The sequence below is a fragment of the Oncorhynchus tshawytscha genome, linkage group LG08 (genome assembly GCF_018296145.1).
Source record: "Oncorhynchus tshawytscha isolate Ot180627B linkage group LG08, Otsh_v2.0, whole genome shotgun sequence".
Taxonomy (NCBI): Eukaryota; Metazoa; Chordata; class Actinopteri; order Salmoniformes; family Salmonidae; genus Oncorhynchus; species Oncorhynchus tshawytscha.
Window position 1 is genome coordinate 17,152,246 of NC_056436.1, and position 27,267 is coordinate 17,179,512.

At 44.7% G+C, this 27,267-nt stretch overlaps 1 protein-coding gene across 2 annotated transcripts in view; it reads right to left on the reverse strand.

The window, feature by feature from the left end:
* LOC112256871 (actin-histidine N-methyltransferase) overlaps nucleotides 1-27,267 on the reverse strand; it is a 47,313-nt gene that overhangs the window by 7,274 nt on the left and 12,772 nt on the right. For both annotated transcript variants that reach the window (XM_042325290.1, XM_042325289.1), the window contains exons 7-11: nucleotides 21,213-21,271; nucleotides 20,384-20,498; nucleotides 18,622-18,696; nucleotides 16,402-16,568; nucleotides 13,969-14,054 (exon numbers count right to left, since the gene is read on the reverse strand). In XM_042325290.1, the coding sequence (XP_042181224.1) occupies nucleotides 13,969-14,054; nucleotides 16,402-16,568; nucleotides 18,622-18,696; nucleotides 20,384-20,498; nucleotides 21,213-21,271 (502 nt within the window). The remainder of the gene's footprint in view (nucleotides 1-13,968; nucleotides 14,055-16,401; nucleotides 16,569-18,621; nucleotides 18,697-20,383; nucleotides 20,499-21,212; nucleotides 21,272-27,267) is intronic.

Here is a 27,267-nt window from a genome sequence, read left to right on the forward strand (position 1 = left end):
AGGAGGGGAGGATGAAAAGGAGGGAAAAGGAGGAGGATGAAAAGGAGGGAGGGTGAAAAGGAGGGGAGGGTGAAAAGGAGGGGAGGGTGAAAAAGGGAGGATGAAAGGAGGAGGATGAAAAGGAGGGGAGGGATGAAAGGAGGGGAGGGTGAAAAGGAGGGGAGGGTGAAAGGAGGGGAGGGTGAAAAGGAGATGGAGGGTGAAAAGGAGGGGGAGGGTGAAAGGAGGGGAGGGTGAAAAGGGGAGGGTGAAAAGGGAGGATGGGAGGGATGAAAAAGGATGAAAAGGAGGGGGAGGGTGAAAAGGAGGGGAGGGTGAAAAGGAGGGAGGGTGAAAAAGGAGGGGAGGGTGAAAAGGGGGAGGGTGAAAGGAGGGGAGGGTGAAAGGGGGAAAAGGAGGGGAGGGTGAAAAGAGGAGGGTGAAAAGGAGGAGGAGGGGAGGGTGAAAAGGAGGGGAGGGTGAAAGGAGGGGAGGGTGAAAGGAGGGGAGGATGAAAAGGAGGGGAGGATGAAAAGGAGGGGAGGGTGAAAAGGAGGGGGAGGTGAAAAGGGGGGGAAAGGAGGGTGAAAGGAGGGAGGGTGAAAAGGAGGGGAGGGTGAAAGGAGGGGAGGTGAAAGGAGGAAGGTGAAAAGGAGGGGAGGGTGAAAAGGAGGGAGGGTGAAAAGGAGGGGAAAGGAGGAGGGTGAAAAGGAGGGTGGAGGGTGAAAGGAGGGGAGGGTGAAAAGGAGGGGAGGGTGAAAAGGGGGAGGGTGAAAGGAGGGGAGGGTGAAAAGGAGGAAAAGGAGGAGGGTGAAAAGGAGGGGAGGGTGAAAAGGAGGGGAGGGTGATGAAAGGAGGGGAGGGTGAAAGGAGGGTGAAAGGAGGGGAGGATGAAAAGGAGGAGGGTGAAAAGGAGGGGAGGGATGAAAAAAGGGGGGAGGATGAAAAGGAGGGAGGATGAAAAGGAGGAGGAAAGGAGGGGAGGGTGAAAAGGAGGGGAGGATGAAAAGGAGGAGGGATGAAAGGAGGGGAGGGATGAAAAGGAGGGGAGAGGATGAAAAGGGGAGGGTAAAAAGGAGGGGAGGGTGAAAAAGGAGGGGAGGGTGAAAGGAGGGGAGGATGAAAGGAGGGGAGGGAGGGAAGGTGAAAAGGAGGGGAGGGTGAAAGGAGGGGAGGATGAAAAGGAGGAGGAGGGGAGGGTGAAAAGGAGGGAGGATGAAAAAAAGGGGAGGGTGAAAAGGGGAGGGATGAAAAAAGGGGGGTGAAAAGTAGGGAGGATGAAAAGGAGGGGAGGGTGAAAAGGAGGAGGGTGAAAAGGGGAGGGTGAAAGGAGGGGGAGGGTGAAAAGGGGAGGGGAGGAACATGAAAAGGAGGGGAGGGTGAAAAGAGAGGAGGGTGAAAAAGGAGGGAGGGTGAAAAGGAGGATGAAAAGGAGGGGAGGAGAAAAGGGAGGGATGAAAAGGAGAGGAGGGATGAAAAGGAGGAGGATGAAAAGGAGGGGAGGGTGAAAAGGAGGGGAGGGTGAAAAGGAGGGAGGGATGAAAGGAGGGAGGATGGGAGGGATGAAAAGGAGGGGAGGGTGAAAAGTAGGGGAGGGTGAAAAGGAGGGGAAAATAGGGGAGGGTGAAAAGTAGGGGAGGGTGAAAGTAGGGAGGGAGGGGAAAGTAGGGGAGGGTGAAAATGAGGGGAGGGTGAAAATGTAGGGGAGGGTGAAAGTAGGGAGGGTGAAAGGAGGAGAGGGTGAAAAGGAGGAGGGTGAAAAGGGAGGGGTGAAAAGGAGGAGAGGGTGAAAAGGAGGGTGGAGGAAAAGTAGGGGAGGGTGAAAAGGAGGGGAGGGTGAAAAGGAGGATGAAAAGGAGGAGAGGGTGAAAAGAGGATGAAAAGGAAGAGAGGATGAAAAGGAGGATGAAAAGGAGAGGAGGGTAAAAAAAGGGGAGGGTGAAAGAGGAGGATGAAAAGGAGGGGAGGGTGAAAAGGAGGGAAAGGTGAAAGTAGGGGAGGATGAAAAGGAGGGAAAGGTGAAAAAGGGAAGGATGAAAGGAGGGGAGGGTGAAAAGGAGGGAGGGTGAAAATGAGGGGAGATGAAAAGGAAGGAGGGTGAAAAGGAGGGAGTGAGAAGTAGGGGAGGATGAAAAGGAGGGGGGATGAAAAGAGGGGAGGTGAAAAAGGAGGGGAAGGTGAAAGTAGGGGAGGGTGAAAAGGAGGGAGGGTGAAAAGGAGGGGAGGATGAAAAGGAGGGGAGGATGAAAAGGAGGGGAGGATGAAAAGAGGAGGGTGAAAAGGAGGAGGGGAAAAGGGATGAAAAGGAGGGGAGGATGAAAAGGGGAGGGTGAAAAGGAGGGAGGGTGAAAAGGAGGGAGGGTGAAAAAGGAAGGGGGATGAAAGGAGGGAGGGTGAAAAGGAGGGGAGGGTGAAAAGGAGGGAAAGGTGAAAGGAGGGGAGGATGAAAGGAGGGGAAAGGTGAAAGTAGGGAAGGATGAAAAGGAGGGGAGGGTGAAACGGAGGGAGGTGAAAGTAGGGGAGGATGAAAAGGAGGGGAGGGATGAAAGTAGGGGAGGGTGAAAAGGTAGGGGAGGGTGAAAAGGAGGGGAAGATGAAAAGGAGGGAGGGTGAAAAGGAGGGAGGGTGAAAAGTAGGGGAGGATGAAAAGGAGGGCGGATGAAAGTAGGAGGGTGAAAAGGAGGGAGGGTGAAAGGAGGGAGGGTGAAAAGGAGGGGAGGGTGAAAAGTAGGGGAAGGATGAAAAGGAGGGGAGGGTGAAAAGGAGGGAAGGGTGAAAGTAGGGGAGGATGAAAAGGAGGGAAAGGATGAAAGAGGGGAAGGATGAAAAGGAGGGGAGGGTGAAAAGGAAGGGGAGGGATGAAAAGGAGGGAGGGTGAAAAGGAGGGGAGGATGAAAAGGAGGGAGGGTGAAAAGGAGGAGGGAGTGAGAAGTAGGGGGATGAGGATGAAAAGGAGGGGAGGGATGAAAAGGAGGGGGGGGTGAAAAGGAGGGAGGGTGAAAAGGAGGGGAGGGTGAAAAGGAGGGGAGGGTGAAAAGGAGGGGAGGATGAAAAGGAGGGAGGATGAAAAGGAGGAGGGTGAAAAGGAAGGGGAGGATGAAAAGGAAGGGGAGGATGAGGGGGGTGAAAAGGAGGGGAGGGTGAAAAAAAGTGAAAAGGGGAGGATGAAAATGAGGAGGGGAGGGTGAAAAGGAAGGAGGGTGAAAAAAGTAGGGAGGGTGAAAAGGTGGGTGAAAAGGGGGAGGGTGAAAAGGTGGGGTGGGTGAAAAGGTGGGGAGGATGAAAGGTGGGGAGGATGAAAAGGAGGGGAGGGTGAAAAGGGGGGAGGATGAAAAGGTGGGGAGGATGAAAAGGAGGGGAGGGATGAAAAGGTGGGGAGGATGAAAGGTGGGGAGGATGAAAAGGAGGGGAGGATGAAAAGGAGGGGAGGATGAAAAGGAGGGGAGGATGAAAAGGGGACATGGGACATGAAAGGAGGGGAGGATGAAAGGAGGGGAGGATGAAAGGAGGGGACATGGGACATGAAAGGAGGGGAGGATGAAAGTAGGGAGGATGAAAGGAGGGGAGGGTGAAAGGAGGGGAGGGTGAAAAGGAGGGAAAGGGGGGTGAAAAGGGGGAACATGAAAAGAGGGGACATAAAAGGAGGGAGGATGAAAAGGAGGGGAGGGTGAAAGGAGGGGAGGATGAAAGGAGGGGACATGAAAGGAGGATGACTGCCTAATATGTTCAAACGCTGCGCAAACACACACATCATAATACACACACACACTTAAAATTGTATCAATTTAGATTTTTTCAAAGCAGAATTATATTTTCCCCTTTGTTATGTCAAGCCTGAAACGATTTATACTTTTACTTTTGGTACTTAAGTATATTTGAGCAATTACATTTACTTTTGATACCAAAGTATATTTGAAACCAAATAGTTTGAGACTTTTACTTAAGTAGTATTTTACTGGGTGACTTTCACTTGAGTCACTTTCTATTAAGGTATTTTTACTTTTACTTTTTTCCCCAAGTATGATAGGGGGGAACTTTTTCCACCACTGCTCATCTCTGTACCCCACACATACATATAATTGTAAGGTCCCTCAGGCCTAGCAGTGAATTTCAAAAAAAGATTAAACCACAAAGGTTTTCCAATGCCTCGCAAAGAAGGGCACCTATTGGTAGATGAGTAGAAATCAAATAAAACAAGGACAAATATACAACGTAGTTGCTTACCAATTGAATGTTCGAGTGGCTTAGTTACAGTTTGGACTTAAAATCATTTTGAAAATTCTATGGCAAGACTTGAAAATGGCTGTCTAACAATGACTAACAACCAACTTGACAGAGCGTGAAGAATAACAAAATGTGCAAATATTGTACAATCCAGGTGTGCAAAAGCTCTTTGAGACTCTGTAATCGCTGCCAAAAGGTGATTTTAACACATATTGACTCAGGGGCTTGAGTACTTATCTAATCAAGATAGTGTTGTATTTTTCATAAATGATTTACAAACTTTAGAATTTTTCATCCACTTTTACAGAGTATTTTGTGTAGATCGTTGACACCATTTTTATTTATTATTATTATTTTTTTTAAATCGACCAAGTCGTCGTCTGTTCTTTCGTCCAATCGATTGGTCAAATTTGTTTTAAATGTATTATTCAATATGTTGACACATCCTATGTGTTTTAATCAAATCAACTATATTCACTGAGCTTGTCTGATGCTTTAAGCACACTGTTTGATTAAATAATTAAGACACACAAATAACTAGAGGGAGTCCGACCAGCAATTGATTTGATTGTGCCGGGCTCAGACTTGCAGCGCTGTGTTAAAAAAGACAGCGAGTGACTGTGACTAGAACCCGTTGTCTCTCTCTCCCCCCTGCTGTAGCGACCACCACAGAACATCAAAGTGTTTATTGAGCTGTCCATGTTGGTGAAACTGCAAGATAATTACAGCTATTTCTGACTGAAAAGTTCTGTTCCCGAAATCACTAATTTGTTTAGGAAAAACTTTCCTTATTCCCTCAATCCTTGCTCTCTTTCCGTGACACAAGTATGCATCTCATGCACGTGACCAAAGACCTAATGGCACGGGACTAGTATTACTACAGATCGTTGGTTGTGTTATTGTTACTCCAGAATGTCCATTATTCAGGATGACGAGTTGGGCGGGATAGTTTTTTTCCTAAACTGTAATTGTTTTTTCTAATAAATTGACAGTTATGACGGAAGCCTGGAGGTTTTTATTATAGGTGTCAATATACTGTATTTCCACATGTCCAGGTGACAAGGGCCACACTGATAAGTCCAGCTTGGATCCCAAGTTTCTAAACCATACCAAACCAGCTTTCCTATAGTGTCACCATATTACTGGAATTGAGGAAGTGTGATCATAATCATTAGGATATTATAGCGATCTGTAGTACATCCTAAATGCACCTCAGTCTTCGGATGTGAGCTAAACAGTCCAATTGCACTTGAGATGCCTTTTAAGGCTATATATGGGAAAGTGAACTCATAATTTCCAAACGTTTAGGGCAGTTGAATGCTGCTCTGCAATCTATTAACAGAAAGGGTTGCATTAAATAGACTGCGTTTGCTTTAGTCTGCCTGGTGTACCAGGACTTTTCCCATTCACTTCTTATGGCTGCAGGGGCAGTATTGAGTAGCTTGGATGAAAAGGTGCCCAGAGGAAACTGCCTGCTCCTCAGTCTCAGTTGCTTATATATGCATATTATTATTAGTATTAGATAGAAAAACACTCTGAAGTTTCTAAAACTGTTTGAATGAAGTCTGAGTATGACCGAAGTCATACGGCAGGCAAAAACCTGAGAAAAAAATCCAACCAGGAAGTGGGAAATCTGAGGTTTGTAGGTTTTCAACTCATCGCCTATCGAATACACAGTGGGTGTGCTGCCATCCTGTTAGAAGGTAACAGATTATTTTATTACAATGGTTAAATTGGATTTTCATTGTGTTCAATGGTGTTATTTGCCCCCTAGTGGCGCTTTCTGGTACTTAGAAAGACGACGCAAACAGGAAGTACAGAATTTGTTTTGCATGCATAGAAGCAGCTACAAACAACGCTACGGTGCAGGTCTTTCAATGTAGTTATTTCTTGTCACGCTTCAGCCTTGGAAACATATTTGTTTTTTGATATGTTTTATTTCATAGTGGCACAATTTCATTATACCAGGCGGGGAGTGTGCTGCCATCCTGTTAGAAGGTAACAGATTATTATTATTATTATTTTTTTTTTGAATGAATATATTGAAAACGTTTATGTTGTGAAACTGCAAAATACAGAAAAGAATATACTTTAGTATTCAATTCACACCGACATACTGTAGCTGTACATTAAACATTTGAAGTTGCATAAATACAAAGCATGCGCTAAGGTACCATGCCTCTGGCATGATGCCAAACCATATAGCTAATTGTTAACCATATGGTAATTGGCTCCTTTCATTACTCTAATAATGTATAACCATCTATGTAGAATAACAAAGCATATTACACTAGAAACAGTAACAAAACTACAGTATTGTATATTTTACAATTCGTTTGCATGACGCATGAGCAAAGTAATACAGCTAACGACATACATTAAAGGCATTGCAATTTGTGAGTAAATGCAACCAACATTGATATGTAAGCAACTCTATCAATAACAAGATTATCATCATTAGCTAAATGCTTGAATCGAACTTACAAACAAATATGTTTCCAAGGCTGAAGCGTGACAAGAAATAACTACATTGAAAGACCTGCACCGTAGCGTTGTTTGTAGCTGCTTCTATGCATGCAAAACAAATTCTGTACTTCCTGTTTGCGTCGTCTTTCTAAGTACCAGAAAGCGCCACTAGGGGGCAATAACACCATTGAACACAATGAAAATCCAATTTAACCATTGTAATAAAATAATCTGTTACCTTCTAACAGGATGGCAGCACACTCCCCGCCTGGTATAATGAAATTGTGCCACTATGAAATAAAACATATCAAGAAACAAATAATGTCCTTTCTATTTTTATCTTTTGTCTCTAGGATGCTTCAGAAAGAAGAACAACAATCTCTGAGATTGGTTTCAGAAACACCTTAGCAGCTCCTTGCTTGACAATTTTTAGTTCTACTTTCCTAACCTTTTTGTCAGTACTGGGAAAGGTTTTTACCACAAGCCCGACTGGCCAGTCATTTCTGTGTGCCTGACTGTCTTTCAATGAGACAACATCTCCCACTTTTACATTTGGCTTTTCTGCTGTCCATTTTCTGCATCTCTGCAGCGTTGTCAGGTACTCCTGTCTCCACCTTTTCCAAAAGGTGTCAGCGAGACACTGGACTTGCTTCCACTGTTTTCCATGAAGGTCGTTCATGCTGAAGTATCCAGAAGGGGCTGAGGTAGCGCTGGTCTTTTGTGTAAGTAACATTGAGGGTGTGAGAATGGTAGGCATGTCAGGGTCGGTTGATACTGACACTAAGGGTCTCGCATTGATTATTGCCATAACTTCAGACATGAGTGCTCAAGACCTCATGTGTGAGACGAGTGGAGCCCGTCTGAAACAGCATAGCATCAAGAATACGTCTGGCAACCCCAATGAGTCTCTCCCAAGAACCACCCATATGAGACGAGTGTGGAGGATTAAATATCCAAGTACATCCCTTATCTGAGAGGTATTTAGTCAGTTCTGAGTCATTTGTGTCGATACCCAGTTCCCTGCAGGCACCTATAAAGTTTGTACCTCGATCAGACCGTAGCACTTTTGCTGGACCACGGATAGCGAAAAAACGCCTCAGCGCGTTGATGAAGCTGGATGTGGACATGGATTCGATAAGCTCGATATGGACTGCTCTAGTAGACATACATGTAAAGAGCACCGCCCAGCGCTTGGAGTCTGCACTACCACCTCTAGTGCGACGAGTTATGACATTCCATGGTCCAAACACATCAAGTCCAACGCTGGTGAATGGTGGTTCAGATGTGAGTCGGTCTGCAGGCAAGTCAGCCATTCTTTGGTCAACTAACCTCCCTCTAACCTTGCGGCAGGTGACACACTTGTGAATGATACCAGAGACCAGACGTTTGCTCCCAATAATCCAGAAGCCTGCTGCTCGAATAGCTCCATCTGAAAAATGACGGCCTTGGTGAGCCACTTGCTCGTGATAATGTCTTACCAGCAGAGTGGCAACATGATGTGTCCGTGGGATGATGAGAGGATATTTTTCGTCTTGTAACATGTCGGCGGAGGATAAGCGGCCTCCCACCCTCAGCAACCCATCCTCATCAATCACTGGGTTCAGCTTTTTGAGTGTACTTTGCTTTGGGAACTCTTTTCCTTTTTCAATGCATTTGAATTCCTCTCTGAAGGCTTCATGTTGCACACAGTGAATGATTGCTGTTTTGGCTTGTGACAACTCACTTGTACCGCATGGTTTATTACAGTCATGCCAGCCTCTGCAGCTGGTGTTGTCTGCACCTTCATGGAAGGATCTTGCAACATGAATGAGTCGTGCTGTGGCTCGATTGAGAGTTTTCCAGCTTGAGAACCTCTCAAAGCGATGAGAGCCGAGTTGAGCTCCAGAAACTTTAGAGGCAAAGACAGTGACGTCTGGTCGAATCTCTGCATCTGTGTGAGGCTCTACAAGGTCAAAATTTATGTTCTCAGGCTTACTCGAGTTTGTTTGGGTCAGGAACGGTGGACCTGAGAACCAACTAGTGTGTTTTAAGAGCGCAGCAAGTATGGGCCTGGTTGCATGGTCTGCTGGATTGCTGTCAGTGTTTATATAGCACCACTGATCTGGATGGGTAGACTTCCTGATGCGAGTTATCCTATTGGCAACATAAAATCTTTTGGTGACATTGTGGATGTAACCGAGAACTATCTTACTGTCTGTGTAGAACTTGGCTGCATGTATATCAATGTCAATTTCGTCTTTGATCAGTTCATACATCTCAACAGCTAGCAAAGCCGCACACAGTTCTAGGCGTGGGATAGTGTGGGCCGGACGAGGGGCCAATTTTGATTTCCTCATGACAAATCCAACATGGCATTGACCTTCCGAGTCAATAACTCTCAGGTAGGCTACCGCTCCTATGGCTACTGTAGAGGCATCCGAGAAGATGTGTAGCTCTCTTCTTTGAGTGGTAGACAAGGATACTGGGATGTAGGTCCGCTGAATATTCATATGTTCCAACTCCATCAAATAATCCTTCCACATTTTCCATTTCTCTTCTTTTTCTGTGGGAAGAGGGGCATCCCACTCACTCTGATCAGAAGAGAGTTCTCTGATTAAGGCTTTACCTTGCATTGTTATTGGAGCCACGAACCCAAGGGGTTCATAAAGACTATTCACTGTGGACAGGATGCCTCTCCGCGTAAAAGGCTTCTCATTGTGGGACACCTGGAATGAGAAGCTGTCTGTTTCCAGGTTCCAGGAAAGTCCCAGACTCCGTTGAAAAGGGAGAGGATCCACTCCTAGGTCCAGATCTTTTAAGTCTTTCGCACGGTCCTCCTTAGGGAAGGCTTCCATAACTGTTTTGCTATTGGATGCAATCTTGTGTAGTTTCATGTTGGACTCCGCCAACATTGCTTGTGTTTTTCTTAGAATGTTGACAGCTTCTTCTGTAGTAGCTACTGATGTCAGACCATCATCGACGTAGAAGTTCCTCACTACATATTGCTTGGGTTCTGACCCATGTTCCTTCTCACCCTGTAGCGCTGCTCGTCTCATGCAGTAGATGCCTACGGCTGGTGAAGGGCTGTTCCCAAATACATGCACTTTCATCCTGTACTCAGTGAAACCTTAAGTAATCTCTGTGATCCTCACGTACACCAAAACAGTAAAACATTTGTTGCACATCTGCTGTTAGTGCAATGCAATCCTTGTGGAAACGCATTAGGACACCCAAGAGTGTGTTGTTTAAGTCTGGACCACTGAGCAGAACATCGTTAAGTGACACACCTTGACACTTAGCACTGGAGTCAAATACTACTCGTATTTGTTCAGGCTTTTGTGGATGGTAAACACCTAATATGAGCAGATACCAACATTCTTCGTCTCCCTCTAGTGGCTGTGAAGGTTCGGCTTGGTCGTTATCCAGCATCTTTTGCATGAAGTCAATAAAATGACGCTTCATGTCAGGCTTTTTGTCTAAAGACCTGCAAAGTGATGTGAGACGGTTCATGGCCTGCTCCCTGTTATTAGGAAGGCGACGTCTAGTGGGGCGAAAGGGTAGTGGAGCCACCCAGTTGTTTCCATCATCCTGGAAAAGCTGTTTGTCCATAATGCCCAAAAAGGCTTTGTCCTCCACTGATGGTGCTGGTTTATCATCGTCTTGTGTTTTGTCGAACACGGAACATCCCAGGCTGTCTGTGTTCACAGTTGTGGTTGGATCTCTCGAGTGCACTGTAGAGGGAGAGATGTGTTTCTGAGCTACGCTGTTGTAGTTCTCTTTTACCTGGATGATGTCAGGGCAAGGGCTCAGATAGGATGTGCGACCATTTTGAAGTATGTTTGTCCTGAACACGTTAACATTGGCTGGTCGGTGAGCCGTTCCCAGACAGACCTCACCCACAATGACCCACCCGAGGTCGAGTCGCTGTGCATAAGGAGTGTCGTGGGGCCCATTGATTTGCTCTCGTACCTTGTGTACCCTTAAGATGTCTCGTCCTAAGAGCAGGAGGATGGGAGCGTCTGGGTCCACAGCTGGAATTCTGTCCATAACTGGTTGCAGATGGGGATGATGATACGCAATGTCGGGGGAGGGAATCTCCATCCTATCGTCTGGCATCATATCACACTCTATCAGAGTAGGGAGAGTGAGCTGCATGTGTCCATCTATAGACTCCACCATGAAGTTGACGGCTCTCCTGCCTGAAGTCTCTGTTACCCCAGAACACGTCTTCATGGTGTATGGAGCAGAGTTGTCATTGATGTTGAAGAGACTGAAAAACTCTGTCTTGGCCAGAGATTTGTTACTTTGTTCATCAAGCACTACATACATTTTGACAGCTTTCTCTCTTTTCCCAGACAGATAAGCTTTGACTAGGCATATTTTTGAACATGATCTTGGATTGACTGCCTCATCACAGATCTCTGTACACTTTGAGGTGACTGTATTTGTAGGGGCTGGGCCTGGATGCAGAGCAGCAAGATGCCTGTCGCTGTCGCACTCAGAGCACTTGATTGAAACCTTACAGTCTTTAGCTCTGTGCTGAGTTGACCCACAACATCGGAAACAAATGCCATTGTCTTTGAGATATGATTTGCGCTCATCTAGAGTTTTGTATCTAAACCCACGACACTTTTTAAGAGGATGAGACTTGTTATGTATTGGGCAGTTACGGTCAGGGTTTTCAACCTTTGTCTTACTGGGTTTGGTTTGGTGGTCTGAGGCCTCAGATGACACATCTGTCTTGTATACAGTCACAGGTGTCTTGCTGCTGTACCTGGCAGGTTTCTCACTTTTCATGGACACCTGGTTAGTTGAGGTGTAGAGGGTGAAGCTGGGGTCATTTCAAATTTTCCCTGGTTCCTGATGAATCTCGAGAAGAACGAGAATGGTGGGAATGCTACCCGATAGTCCTCCTTATATTTGGATCCCTGTGCTATCCATTTTTCTTGTAAACTGAATGGAAGTTTCTCTACAATAGGGTTTACCCCCCGAGATGTGTCCAGACAAGCGAGGCCTGGAAGGTACCCTTCTACTTTAGCACACTCCAGTTCGAGAAGAATGTCACCTAGTTCTCTTAGTTTGTGATTGTCTTTGTTAGCCAGTTTTGGAAAATCATCAATTTTCTTCAACAGTGCATTCTCGATCACTTTGGGTGTACCATAGCACTCTTCTAGTCGTTGCCAGACCATGTTAAGCCCTGCTGTTGCGTTGAAAATATGGACAGATCTAATTCTGTTTGCTTGCTCAGACGACTCTGCCCCTAGCCACTTGGTAATTAGATCTAACTCTTCCCTGGCTGATAAATTCAAGTCTCTGATCGCATTGAGAAAGGATGCTTTCCATGCCCAATAATTTTCAGGGCGATCATCAAACTTCAGGAGTCCGGAACTCACCATCTCACGTCGTAGGAGGTACTTGGTGAGGTCTGGTGCCACTTGTGACTCAGGGAAGTTGTGTGTGTGTGTGACTGGAAGTGGGCTTGCTTTCCATTTCCACCAGGCTGCTGTTCATTTCTTTTGAACGGAGAGTCTCTGCTCATGTTCTGTTGTTTGCTACCTTCTGGATTATGGCATGTAGCTGTGTCAACACTAAGCTCTTGTTTCTCCACTTCAAATGGAAGTTCAGCAAAGTAGGGCCTAGCATGTTGTTGCACATACTCACCTGTACGTTGGACTGGACTTAAGGGCTGTGTCCCGGTGTCTAGTTCTTTGCGAAGCTCTCTGCGTTCTGATCCTACAGCTTCTTCAAAGGCTGCAGCTTCAGCCAACGCAGCAGCAGCTGCTCTCTCAACTTGGAGAACATATAAAGTTGCCTCGAGGTCAGCTTTTTGCTTCATCACAGAAGCTTCCTTCTCAGCATAGGGGACTTGTGCACGCGCTGCGTCTGCCTTGGCGCTTGCTTTGACGGCTGCAGAACTCGCCGTTGAGGATCTGCTTGACTGTTTTGATGACCTTGATCTTGTAGATTGAGACTTGGTCCCAATGTGCTGAAGAGGCTCTTCCATCTCTCTCTGTTGAACACCTGGCTCTGGTTGTTGCATCGTAGACTGCTGGTCTTCCCTAGGAAGAGAGGCTTTGTTTGCTGATGAACGTAGAAACAAAACCACCGTGTGTGGTTATTCTTGAGCTTGAGCCCGATGTGATGATGTTTTTTTGCACTTCCTAAGGGTTCCACTAGATGTCAACAGTTAGAACTGATGCTTCTACTGGGAAGGAGGGGTGAATGAGAGCTGATTGAGTAAGGTCTACCATGACCTGAACATGTGATGACCATGCGCGTTCATGTGAGAGAGAGCTCTGTTCTATCCCACTTCTGCAGACAAAGGAATTCTCCGGTTGGAACATTATTGAAGATTTATGTTAAAAACATCCGTTGCGTTATGCTAATTACTGTCAGTTGATGATTACGCTCCCGGACGGGGAGTTAGAGGTTAAGGAGAAGTGGATCTAAAATTCCATGTATAACACTTGATCTTTGATCAACGTTTATTATGAGTATTTCTGGAAATTGACATGGCTCTCTGCATAATCACCGGATGTTTTTGGAACTACTGAACATAATTCACCAATGTATACTGAGATTTTTTGATATAAATATGAACTTTACCGAACAAAACATACATGCATTGTGTAACATGAAGTCCTAGGAGTGTCATCTGATGAATATCATCAAAGTTTAGTGATTAATTTGATCTCTATTTGTGCTTTTTGTGACTCCTGTCTTTGGCTGGTAAAATGGATGTGTTTTTCTGTGATTTGGAGGTGACCTAACATAATCGTTTGTGGTGCTTTTGCTGTAAAGCCTTTTTGAAATCGGACACTGTGGTGGGATTAACAAGATTACCTTTAAAATGGTATAAGATCGTTGTATGTTTGAGGAATTTTAATTATGAGATTTCTGTTGTTTGAATTTGGCACCCTGCTCTTTCACTGGCTGTTGTCATACCGATCCCTTTAACGGGATTGTAGCCCTAAAAAGTTCAACAAGTTAGCCGATCAAGTAAAGTATTTGAAATGATTTCAAACTGTATTTGAATCCTGGTCTGCCCAGCTTCTAGCCGGAGGACGCTAGCCTGGCAGTGAGATTTATGTCACCAGTCACTAGGTGTTTCAACATGTGAATGAATATTTTTCAGACCCTCTGAATTATGGATAACTCCCAATTCACATCTGATGTCCTGCCTTGTTTGTTTGGGCTCACTGAGTGTGTGCATGTATGGGTGTGTGTATATATGTGTGTGAGGGAGGGAGGCAGGGAGGCAGGGAGGGAGGCTGGCAGGCAGACAGAGGCAGAGAGAGAGTGTGTATGTGTGTGTCTTACCCTCAGTCATACAGAAGACTCTGAGGAAGGCTAGTAGCTGGGCAGAGATTGGAGGATCGCTGCAGTGCAGGGCAAAGATACTGGACCTGATGAGGGGGAGAGAGAGGCAAAGAGGGCAAGAGAAAGAGTAAAAAATAAACATCACAGTACAGACACAACAACTTCTCCAATTCACATTACCCTTTGCACACACAGATATGACCTCATAAAGCTAGACCAGTAGACCCCACAGGACCATGTAGCCCCAACCGAAAAAAAAACCTTCCACAACTAATCCCTGTATGACGTGAACCATCTAAAACCCTGATCAGTGGCTTGGTAGGTACAGTAGATGTTAATGGTGGCCAGTGGCCCACAATTAACCCAGGCCCATTCACGTTTAGCATGGAGGCCGAACCATGATCCCCTGATGCAATTTTAATAGCCACTCAATCAATTACAAGCAAGAGAGAGTGAATGAGCAAGAGACAGAGAGACCACTACACCACGGGTGACCAGGCTGGTGGGGTGACCAGGCTGGTGAGCCGGTGTGAGTGCTGGCTTCTGTTCCAGCCAAGCAGAATTGTTTTTGGGGCTTTGGTCATTTGAAATCTATCCAGAATAAACATTGCATCATTGTCTCAGAATAGGTCTCTATACCATGAGAGAACCTTTCCATCCTCCCCTTGACATTTCCATCAACAGGAAGCTTAATCATTTTATCATTACATTAATATCATGCAGCCCTCCCCCTCTGTCATTTTAAACGCTTTTTAATCTCTTATTGACGGGGCATTCTGGAAATTAGATTAGAAAGCCATTGTTGAACTGAAATTGGTACTTAATGCAGGTATAACCAAGGATGTGATATTTTCCAAATCACATACTATTTGTCTGACGATTTAGGCATATGTACTTTGGCTGGTGCCCTCATCGATTGTGTTTCCGCTTATAAATATCTGGGCATCTGAATGGATAAAAAGTTATTGTTTAAATAGCATGTTGAGTAGTTAAGAAATTAAGAATTCAAATAGGCTTCTTCTATAGGAACAGGTCTGGTCTTCATTAAAGAGCAGAAACCTAAATCATTCTGGTTAATGACCATGGCGATATGGTCTATATGAATGCAGCTGCCACTGTACTGAAGCCATTGGACGAACTGTATCATAGTGCATTGTGCTTTATTACGGGAGATGTTTCAGTAGACATCGTTGCATTTTGTATCAGAAAGTAGGCCGGCCCTCTTTGAAGTCTCATAGATCGTTGCAATGTGCCTAGAAAGCCTTCTTGCATAAACTTCCGCCATACCAAACTTCAAACCTAACCTTCAGACCTATAAGTTACCAGACCCGGACTCAATCTCCACCAAGTTAGACAAATATGCTTTAAGTTTCTTAGCACCTCTCATGTGGAATGATCCCCAGAGTTGGTACCTCTAGGCCTGTTCAGGCAGAGGGCCTTTTAACTGAAGAATCTGTGACTCATATGATTGTATTTTGCTTTTCGTGTATAGCACAATTGATGTGTGTATACAGTAGATATGTGTAGTATAATGGATGTGTATATACAGTAGATATGTATAGCATAATTGATGAGTATATACAGTAGATATGTGTAGTATAATTGGTGTGTATATACAGTAGATATGTATAGTATAATTGATGTGTATATACAGTAGATATGTATAGCATAATTGATGAGTATATACAGTAGATATGTATAGTATAATTGATGTGTATATACAGTAGATATGTATAGTATAATTGGTGTGTATATACAGTAGATATGTATAGTATAATTGATGTGTATATACAGTAGATATTTGTAGTATAATGGATGTGTATATACTGTAGATATGTATAGTATAATTGGTGTGTATATACAGTAGATATGTATAGTATAATTGGTGTGTATATACAGTAGATATGTATAGTATAATTGATGTTTATTGATGTGTTCATGCAGGTGGTATCAGTAGGACTCCCTGCTTCAATAAAGGTTGAATAAAAATAAGATCTATGAAGAAGACAGATGAAAGGAGTTGTGAGCCACATCGGGCTCTGGTCAAATGTAGTGCACTATAAAGGAATAGGCTGTGGTTTGAGACACAACCTTAGTCTCCCAGTGTAGCCTTTGTTTTAATAGTAAACTCTCCTCTCCTGGATCCACTAGCTCTGGGTAATGTAATAGTAATGCTGCTAGACTAGAGCGGGCCTCAGTAATGTGTTTGCAGTGTAATAATATCGGCCATGTCCTGCCAATTGTCACATTGATCAATTCACTGAAATGCAGGAAAATATTGCCTTCCTGAAATTAGCTCCATCTCTGACATAATTGAGAGATACCATCTATTTCTCTCTCACTCTACCCCTCTCCCAGTTTCCCTCCCTACCACTTTCCCCCCCTCCCTACTTATGAAGGGATTCCTGTGTGTATGCGTGTGTCTCTACTTACGAGGGGATGCCAGCGCGGGCCAGCACCTCCGCCTTCATGGCGTACAGCCGTTCACTCTTGGACACCCCCAGTTTGATCTTGACTCTGTCATGGGCATTCTCCTGGAAGAAGAAGCCGTTGTGGATCACAAACTCAGCGTTAGATCGCGTCCCGTAGAAGATGTAGATCTGAGGACAGAGAAGAGAACAGCCACTCAACATAAAAGGGATGGTTCAGTATTTTACAACTTAAATCTTAGCTTCTTCCTCCCCCTGCTGAAAGTATATGGGCCAGGAGTAACTGTTATGCATGGTGTGGCTTTCTTCAAACTTCACTAGATAGCTGAACTTCCCCTATCATCTGACTCCAACTCAACCTCTAAAAAGGCTATTGTACGTCGGTATGGGTTGGCTCAGCAATGTGGTGAACATTCCACCTCCTATTCCCTCTACCATTTTCCCTCATAACCATGATATCATGTCTGATCTAGTGGAAGCTTCACAGGAGCACAGAGAATCCCCACACCACACCCGTATGGCTCCAACATATTACATCCACATTTACAGATAGTAGAAGGGAACAGGTGAGAGGGAAAGCTGGAGAGAGGGGTAGGGGCAGGGGACAGATAGGAGGAGGAGTGATAAAGCTTAGTAGGTAAATGTAGCTTAGTGGTTTGTGTCTCTGTGAGCTCAGGCCGAGTCTGCATCTCAAATGCCTTTTCCCTATGTAGTGCACTACTTTTGACCAGGGCCCGTAGACCTGTAGAGCACCATATATGGAACAGGGTGCTATTTGGGAGACACACTGTGAGCTCAGGGCACTTTGGCCGGATGGTGATATCTGCCAGAGGAATCATGGGATCAAGCGCTCCATTCCCCGTCACCCTACCCCCTGCGGTCTCTCTGAATCTTATCAAATAATTCCCATTCTAAAGAGAAAGAGGTGGACTTCCATACTGTAGGGAGGGGGAGCACCAGTGGGTGAGAGAGAGGAGTGGGAGGAAGAAGAGGGAGCAATAGAGGTTGGTTGTGTCGTGATTCTCCAGCCTTCTCCCAAAGTATGGATTTAACAACTGCGGAAACTCCCTCCAGCCAAAGCTTACACCAATTCTTCAACCCTCCCTCCAGCCAATGCTTACACCAATTCTTCAAACCTCCCTCCAGGCAATGCTTACACCAATTCTTCAAACCTCCCTCCAGCCAATGCTTACACCAATTCTTCAAACCTCCCTCCAGCCAATGCTTACACCAATTCTTCAAACCTCCCTCCAGCCAATGCTTACACCAATTCTTCAAACCTCCCTCCAGCCAATGCTTACACCAATTCTTCAAACCTCCCTCCAGGCAATGCTTACACCAATTATTCAAACCTCCCTCCAGGCAATGCTTACACCAATTCTATGCTTTTAAATCCAGCCATGACAAATCCAGCCAATGCTTACACCAATTCTTCAAACCTGTCCAGCCAAGTGCATACTTCCCTCCAGGCAATGTCAAAAGGTGCTTTTAAATCCATGACATGGAGTGTGGAAGTGCATACTTCTGTAAAAGGTAGAGAATTGTGATGCAGCCAGTGAGTAAGTGACAGGGAGGGAGTGAAACAATAACACACTGCTTTAGAGCAGAGGGTTGGACCGTTAAGCCTGGCTAGGTCCAGCTGACTCACACCCAGCTCTGGCATGGCCTTCTCCCTGACATAATATCAACACCAGTCAACCAGTCTGTCCTCCCTCTGGCCTCTCAGAGGTGAATATAACGTCACCCCTACAACACAACTAGTGATACTCAGGCCAGAGACTGAATCAATTACAGAGTATGGCTTTACAGACAGCTTGAGCTTTCAGGAGTGTGTTTGACTTGTACAGCTGCCTATCAAGCTCGAGTTCATTCAAATGGCAGAATACAATTGAACTCTGAACTGTGTGATGGACAACAAATAATACATAGGAAACAAACAAAAGAAGATACATGCAACATTCATTTAGGGAACTGTTGTGGCTGTTGTTAAAAGTAACCCAGATGGAGGGAGTTGACAGTTGATTTAGAACCAACTGCCTTTTGATTGACATACATGATGCAATCAGATCCTACACAACCCAACATGATGTATAGTTCAAATAAGTCATGGCCCATAGGGCAGGGTCCTCTTGTTTCTGTAGCATGAGGCCGCTTGGTGTACATGTACACCCCTGGACAATTTGTATAGTAGCTAAAGAGTCCATGCTACCCTGACCCGACTCACCTGTTCATTCTCTTTGTAGTCCTGCAGAGCCACACACTCACACCGGTCATCCTCCAGGTTGTAACCAGTGGTGATCTGAACAACACACAAACTGTAATTCATCCATTCACTGATTGATTTGAACCAGTCCTTGATTCGCTTCAATTAGGTTTTTCCAAAAGTCACTAATCAAACATATTTAAAAATCAAAACACACTGTACAGTCAAAATGAATAGAGTAGTTATACTTTAGAGCTGCAGTGAATTCTGGGAGCTTCTTCACTGACTGACTGGCGATACAATTTGCAGCACATTTATTTGATAATACATGACCAGCTTCTCTCCTAGTATTAAAAGAGCTGTATATCCATCATCCATTCCTTTAATAACAAGACTAACCAACAAAATAATAAAATTTATTTAAAAACATGAATGTATTAGTTTAGCAAAAATAATCAAGGTCTGTATCAATACAGATACTTCCCCAGATTCTGAGTTAGTGAGAGGTTTACACAAATAGGCAGAAATGAAGGACATTGAATGAACCCATACAATTATCACCAGTGAGAATAACAAACAACATACTCTGGAGCTAAACGACTAAAAATGCAAAAATAAATATTATTTTATACTAATACAATTTTTCGGAGAAAGATTGTTTAAAATAAATTAAATAAATTAAAAAAGGATAAAAGAACAGCAATACAATGTGGAAATATGTTGGAAGTTGGAACCTATTTTTATTAAACAAACACCAAGGGAATATACAGAAAGACATTTCAGTCTTTAAATGACTAGTTTCAGCAATGTATCGGGTCTTCACAAAAACATATCTAATTTGAGGGGCGTAAATGCAGTTAACATGCATACTAAAGGAGGGGATATTATTGCTCTGTTACAAATCAGTCACTAAACACAATCAAAGCCAAATGATTCAAATAAGTAACAGATGCCCATGAGATAAGCGTAATCAACTGAGGAAAACACAGTCTGTGTGGTTTCTCTCAAATCTATAATTATTTTTCTGAATAATTTAAAACCTTTCAAATAGTGGGAAGTGTGCAGTAGTGTAATAGGCGTGCTTCAGCCATGCAATAGGCGTGCTTCAGCCATGCAATAGGCGTGCTTCAGCCAAGCAATAGGCGTGCTTCAGCCAAGCAATAGGCGTGCTTCAGCCAAGCAATAGGCGTGCTTCAGCAAGCAGGCGTGCTTCAGCCAAGCAATAGGCGTGCTTCAGCCATGCAATAGGCGTGCTTCAGCCAAGCAATAGGCGTGCTTCCGCCATGCAATAGGCGTGCTTCAGCCATGCAATAGGCGTGCTTCAGCCAAGCAATAGGCGTGCTTCAGCCATGCAATAGGCGTGCTTCAGCCATGCAATAGGCGTGCTTCAGCCAAGCAATAGGCGTGCTTCAGCCATGCAATAGGCGTGCTTCAGCCATGCAATAGGCGTGCTTCAGCCAAGCAATAGGCGTGCTTCAGCCAAGCAATAGGCATGCTTCAGCCAAGCAATAGCCATACAATAGGCATGCTTCAGCCAAGCAATAGGCGTGCTTCAGCCAAGCAATAGGCGTGCTTCAGCCATGCAATAGGCGTGCTTCAGCCATGCAATAGGCGTGCTTCAGCCATGCAATAGGCGTGCTTCAGCCATGCAATAGGCGTGCTTCAGCCATGCAATAGGCGTGCTTCAGCCATGCAATAGGCGTGCTTCAGCCATGCAATAGGCGTGCTTCAGCCATGCAATAGTGATCTAATACGTATGTAGTAGGGTGTTTGTAGTACTCACCAGGCCGTTGGTATGGTTACACATGTCCCAGAGAGGGATGAGGGCAAGGGTGACACGGCTACCGTCTTCTGTAGGGATCTGGTTCTGACGGGTCATCACTGAGGAAACCGCCCATCTATAGGGATTAAAGGTCACGGTAAACCAATCATCAATCAGCAACAAGATTCACTTTTTATGGACTAGCCAATCATAACAAGGACCCTGTGTTTTTCCAGACCACGTGACCTGAGCAGGGAAAACTGAGGACCCCAGTTATAGCCTCATGTTTTGGGAAATTCAACTAGTCCCCAAGACAAGTGGCTTCAACCACATCAGATAGCAAACCTTGCTACTAACCATGTTCGCATCCAAACATTTACCTGACGCATGGAAAAAGTCACGACCGGGCTGATGAAAACATGAAATGCTGGTCACAATTTGATAAAAGCAGACAGAAAATGTGTTCGTTCGACACGGTGGGATCTTTTTGTGCTGGCAAAATAAATGAGAGAAATGGAGGTGGAAATGCACATTTTGATATACTGTATTAACCATCATATCGACAGAAAACCTTTTAACTTGTATTTTTACATTCGGTACATAGGAATTTAATGGCAAAAGTCATTTTTATGTGCACTATTTCATCACACACAGCCTTTTACCAGTTTGATGGAAACATCTATGGTGGGAAAATGTGCATATTGTTTTATGCAGATGAGAATATACACACAGGGGAGGTGGAGGAAAGCCATTTAAAAAGCAGGCAGACAGAAACACACACCCACACACACAGGGGAGGTGGAGGAAAGCCATTTAAAAAGCAGGCAGACAGAAACACACACACACCAACCTGTAGTCGTCGAACGTAAAGGCATCCTTCAGGGGCAGTTTACTGGTGGTCAGATGAGTCTGGAAATTGAAGGTGAGGAAGAGAGAGGAAAAGATGGAGAGAAATGGAGTGAGGAGGGAAAGAAAAACACAAAACAGTGAAATGTCATCATGCTGCTGCCTAACATCCTAAAAACAGTGTGTGAAATGTCATCATGCTGCTGCCTAACATCCTAAAAACAGTGTGTGAAATGTCATCATGCTGCTGCCTAACATCCTAAAAACAGTGTGAAATGTCATCATGCTGCTGCCTAACATCCTAAAAACAGTGTGTGAAATGTCATCATGCTGCTGCCTAACATCCCAAAAACAGTGTGTGAAATGTCATCATGCTGCTGCCTAACATCCCAAAAACAGTGTGTGAAATGTCATCATGCTGCTGCCTAACATCCTAAAAACAGTGTGTGAAATGTCATCATGCTGCTGCCTAACATCCCAAAAACAGTGTATGAAATGTCATCATGCTGCTGCCTAACATCCCAAAAACAGTGTGTGAAATGTCATCATGCTGCTGCCTAACATCCTAAAAACAGTGTATGTTAGCGTGGTGTATGTTAGCGTTTGTGTGCGTCAGCGGTGTGAGGATTAGGGTGGCGTCAGCCCCCCAACATCACTGTCAACTTAATGTGTTGTGCCCAGCAGACGTCATCTATCTGCTTCATCAATTTGGGTGACAGAGAACCACCAGTGCCACAGAAATGTACATTTAAAGCCCCACACTGTACGCCTCCAAGGGCTCATTTTCAACCTAGCAGGAGGTAGAGGTGGAGGGAGAGGACTAGTACAATACGCAGCTAGAAAGAGATATAGGTGGGGGGAGATAAGGGTGTGGTGGAGGGGGGAAGAGGGATAAGTAGAGATGGAGAGAGAGAGCAGAGCACCTGTGCTTCCCCAACATGCAAAGTGAGCTGCAGCAAAAAGACTCCAGTTCAGTAGGAAGGAACCCACAGTAAGACACGTAACCAAGGCTCTCTCCACAGTAAGACACGTAACCAAGGCTCTCTCCACAGTAAGACACGTAACCAAGGCTCTCTCCACAGTAAGACACGTAGCCAAGGCTCTCTCCACAGTAAGACACGTAACCAAGGCTCTCTCCACAGTAAGACACGTAACCAAGGCTCTCTCCACAGTAAGACACGTAGCCAAGGCTCTCTCCACAGTAAGACACGTAGCCAAGGCTCTCTCCACAGTAAGACACGTAGCCAAGGCTCTCTCCACAGTAAGACACGTAGCCAAGGCTCTCTCCACAGTAAGACACGTAGCCAAGGCTCTCTCCACAGTAAGACACGTAACCAAGGCTCTCTCCACAGTAAGACACGTAACCAAGGCTCTCTCCACAGTAAGACACGTAACCAAGGCTCTCTCCACAGTAAGACACGTAGCCAAGGCTCTCTCCACAGTAAGACACGTAGCCAAGGCTCTCTCCACAGTAAGACACGTAGCCAAGGCTCTCTCCACAGTAAGACACGTAGCCAAGGCTCTCTCCACAGTAAGACACGTAGCCAAGGCTCTCTCCACAGTAAGACACGTAACCAAGGCTCTCTCCACAGTAAGACACGTAACCAAGGCTCTCTCCACAGTAAGACACGTAACCAAGGCTCTCTCCACAGTAAGACACGTAACCAAGGCTCTCTCCACAGTAAGAGATGTAACCAAGGCTCTCTCCACAGTAAGACACGTAACCACGGCTCTCTCGTTGTTACTCACACACACAGAGCGGTGTTTAGCTAGGGCTGTGGTGGTAAGGTTATAAGCAAGTGGTCACATTTATCCCCCTGGGTGGATGGCTGGGTGTGTGTGTGTGTAATAGAGACAGTCCGGCAGTGACACTGATTTATCCCAACAGTAAAGTGAGGAGAATCACACTCACAGGGCCAACCCTAACCTACTCCCCTCAACACCCACACGTTTTACCTGACACAACCTAACCCCTCAACACCCACACGTTTCACCTGACACAACCTACTAGTTACAACCTACACGTTTCACCTGACACAACCTAACCCCTCAACACCCACACGTTTCACCTGACACAACCCCTCAGTTACAACCTACACGTTTCACCTGACACAACCTAACCCCTCAACACCCACACGTTTCACCTGACACAACCTACTAGTTACAACCTACACGTTTCACCTGACACAACCTACCCCCTCAACACCCACACGTTTCACCTGACACAACCTACTCCCCTCAACACCCACACGTTTCACCTGACACAACCTACCCCCTCAACACCCACACGTTTCACCTGACACAACCTACTAGTTACAACCTACACATTTCACCTGACACAACCTACTAGTTACAACCTACAACCTACTAGTAGTTAAATATAAGTTACTACTTTAACTCTTTGACATATGTCCACTTAAATGACAGGGTGTCCCCAAATATTGAAGACAGGGGATGGAATAATACCCCAGGTAGACTGCAGCCTCCTCCCTCCCCCTGGTTTTGACAGAGAAGAAGTGTAGTGGGATGGAGGAGCAGCGTTGAGCCTCGTGCTGCTCTGCTCTGACAGCCATTAAAAGATAAGCGTCTAGACTAGCGGATGGATCCTAGTGGGAGAGGTGTAGTGTCGACGTGGAGCCCAGCAGCCAGGCCTGATCCTGGGCTGGGCCCTGCCTGCTACCAGTCTGAGGAAGGTTAGATAGATACCTGGAGCTCCTCAGAGAGGAAAGGGAAGGTTAGATCGATGGACAGATACCTGGAGAGGCACTCTTCCTTCCAATGGGTTCTACTCCAGATGGCCTGCTACACTCACTGAGTTCTACTCCAGATGGCCTGCTACACTCACTGGTTTCTACTCCAGATGGCCTGCTACACTCACTGGGTTCTACTCCAGATGGCCTGCTACACTCACTGGGTTCTACTCCAGATGGCCTGCTACACTCACTGGGTTCTACTCCAGATGGCCTGCTACACTCACTGGGTTCTACTCCAGATGGCCTGCTACACTCACTGGGTTCTATTCCAGATGGCCTGCTACACTCACTGGGTTCTATTCCAGATGGCCTGCTACACTCACTGGGTTCTACTCCAGATGGCCTGCTACACTCACTGGGTTCTACTTCAGATGGCCTGCGACACTCACTGGGTTCTACTTCAGATGGCCTGCGACACTCACTGGGTTCTACTTCAGATGGCCTGCGACACTCACTGGGTTCTACTTCAGATGGCCTGCTACACTCACTGACAACAGCCTATCCCATCCCACCTTCACAGGGGGTGAATATCTATAGGAGACACATGCATTAAAAACTCACTGACTGACTACCCAATTCTAACAAGAGGACTGTGTGTGGGGGGGGTAGTCCCAGCCACTCAAACATGTACAGAAGGTACAATCAGGTCAATTCAATTCAAAGCCAATGTGACAACATAATTTTCCAGCCCGGTCATCTGCAGCCACCCGCCTTGGAAAAGAGAGAGAGAGAGAGGCTGACATTGACAGTAGTCATTACATTGACACCGGCTCCCAACCTGAGCAGAGGACATGACAGAGGAAAGAAGGAGGGGGGTTCAAAAAGAGGGAGGGATGAGAGAGGAGAAGTAGAGGAGAACAAAAGGAGAGAGCGAGAAAGAGCAAAGATGTGAGAGGGTGTGGAGAGGGGGAGGGGCTGAGAGGAGATGTAGTGAAGAGGGGAAATACGGACAGTACACACACACACACCTTTCACAAACACGCCCTCTAAAGAATACATCGCTCAAATCAACCCAGAAGGAGAGGTCAACTACAACACCATGGCCATGAGGCTTCCAACACATCTTCATTAGAACATAGTGGAATATTACTGATGCTGCTGGAACCACCACTCACCTTCTATTTTATTATCATTACCACAGTTGTTTTGTTTCCTTATGGTTGCTTATTGGGTCTTTGGTTTAAAGCTACAGTATATAACACTTATTATATAATTATTAATAATGTGATGTTATCAGTATTATTACATGGTAACAGACCCCCAACTATACCTATAACTCACCATTACCATCTAGTGGGCATTGATGGTACTGTCTTTTCAGAGACAGTCCACCTGCTGTCTGTCAAGGCAACAAAACAGCACATTTCTGTCAAGTAGCACCCACTTTATGATTCACTCTTCTGCTTAATTCAGTCAATTGTATGAAAGCAAATATTGCAGGGACAAAAGCAACCAAAATGCTTCACCTAGATAGCAGGGATTGGTATGAGTACTCAAGTTCTCCATTCAAGGTTAATATTAGATTACTAATGGGTGGTTAGCAAGTGAAATGTACGATCCCTGACAAAAATAAAAGTATATCTTAGACATGTTTACTTTTTGTAGAGTATGTGAAGCACATTGAAAATATGTTTAAAATGACATGCGTTTGATGAATGGGTACTAGCAAGGACTAGTAATAAACCATCTCGTTCAACTGAGAACTAACATTTAATCAAAAAACATGTCAACACACACACACACACACCAGTCCAGATCAACCAAGAGACAATGACAAACATGAACTATTGCCATCATGAATATTTCATATTTCATGTCTTGACAGTAATGTGAATGTTGTTTTCTCTTCCCTAATTGACAGTTATTTGATGACTGAGTCAGACACACAAAGCATCCCAACTAAAGAATGTGAAAATCATTTGATGACAGAATCAGGCACACAAAGCATCCCAGAAAAAAAACATGAAAATCATTTGATGACAGAATCAGACACACAAAGCATCCCAACTAAAGAAAGTGAAAATCATTTGGAGAAAAATATTCTTTTTTATTTCTCCTTCTTTGATAAAGAGACTAGAGTAGTCTAGTCTCTGTCCCAAATGGCACCCTACTCAATACATAGTGTATACATTTTGACTAGAGCCCTATGGCTCGCACTATATAGGGAATAGGGTCACATTTAGGACGCATCCCTAGTCTTCATTGGTTTGATCAAAGGGAAAGCAAACATGTCAGTTAATAACTTCAAATTAGCATACTGGGAGAGAGATTTGCATCACAATTTGTCTTGCGTTTCTTCTAAATCATAATAAAATGTAATCACATTGCTCTCCGTTTTCCTGACTGAAGGTACAGCTACCTACCTACAGACAAACTGGACCTTTCAAACTAAATAGCTATGGAGAGTAGAGGTACTGGCATCAATCCCTAAGAAAAGCACCGTTGGCCATTTAACCATTGTGAATGTTCTATCTATGAAGCCTTTATAATACTATGCTGCTCTCATTGAGATTTGAGTCATATTTTGCTTGGGAACCTTGTGAAAGATGAAATGTGAATAAATATCAATGCGTTGTATTGTGGTAAATAGTACACATCTACAAACACTGTATCCCAAATGGCACCCTATATAGTAACTTCTTTTCACCAGAGCCCCATGGACCCTTCTCAAAATTAATGCACGACAGTATATAAGGAATAGCAAAAGTAGTGCACTATATAGGATTTATCCACAGATCACACAGGAGTGGTCTTCAGTTCAGACCAGTGATATTAAAGTTGTAAGGGAACAGCAGTGGGATAGGCTAAACAAATATTTTTATGATTTTTTTTTTTAGGAACAACAAATTAAGAGTACAGATTATTGTATGGAACAATATATAAACGTTTTTGAGAAAGATCATTTGAAGAAAACATTTTTTTTTTAGTAAATGTATTTATTGGTTTATTTTCATTCTGATAAGAGATGAAAATGTAATGAAAATGTTTTTTATTTTTAAAGTTGTGTCATTAGATTTGGGGTCGGGTCACGAGAAATTGTTGTGAAAAAAAATGGGATCCCCAGAAATTCTGGCAGAAAAACATTAGGTCCCCACAGAGTTTGAATACCACTGGTTCAGACTGTAAGAGGTAAAAAGCTCCCCCTGTTGGTTACTGTGGTATTTAAAAGACAAGTTCCCTGCCACTTTCTATGCTACTGGCAGCTTATCAGGACTTCTGAAATTGGGTGCAAGAGGCCATTCTGCAGCTGCTCTCCTCATCTCCCTACAGCTGGAAACCTCTTAAAACCTGATCCCTCTCGCTAAG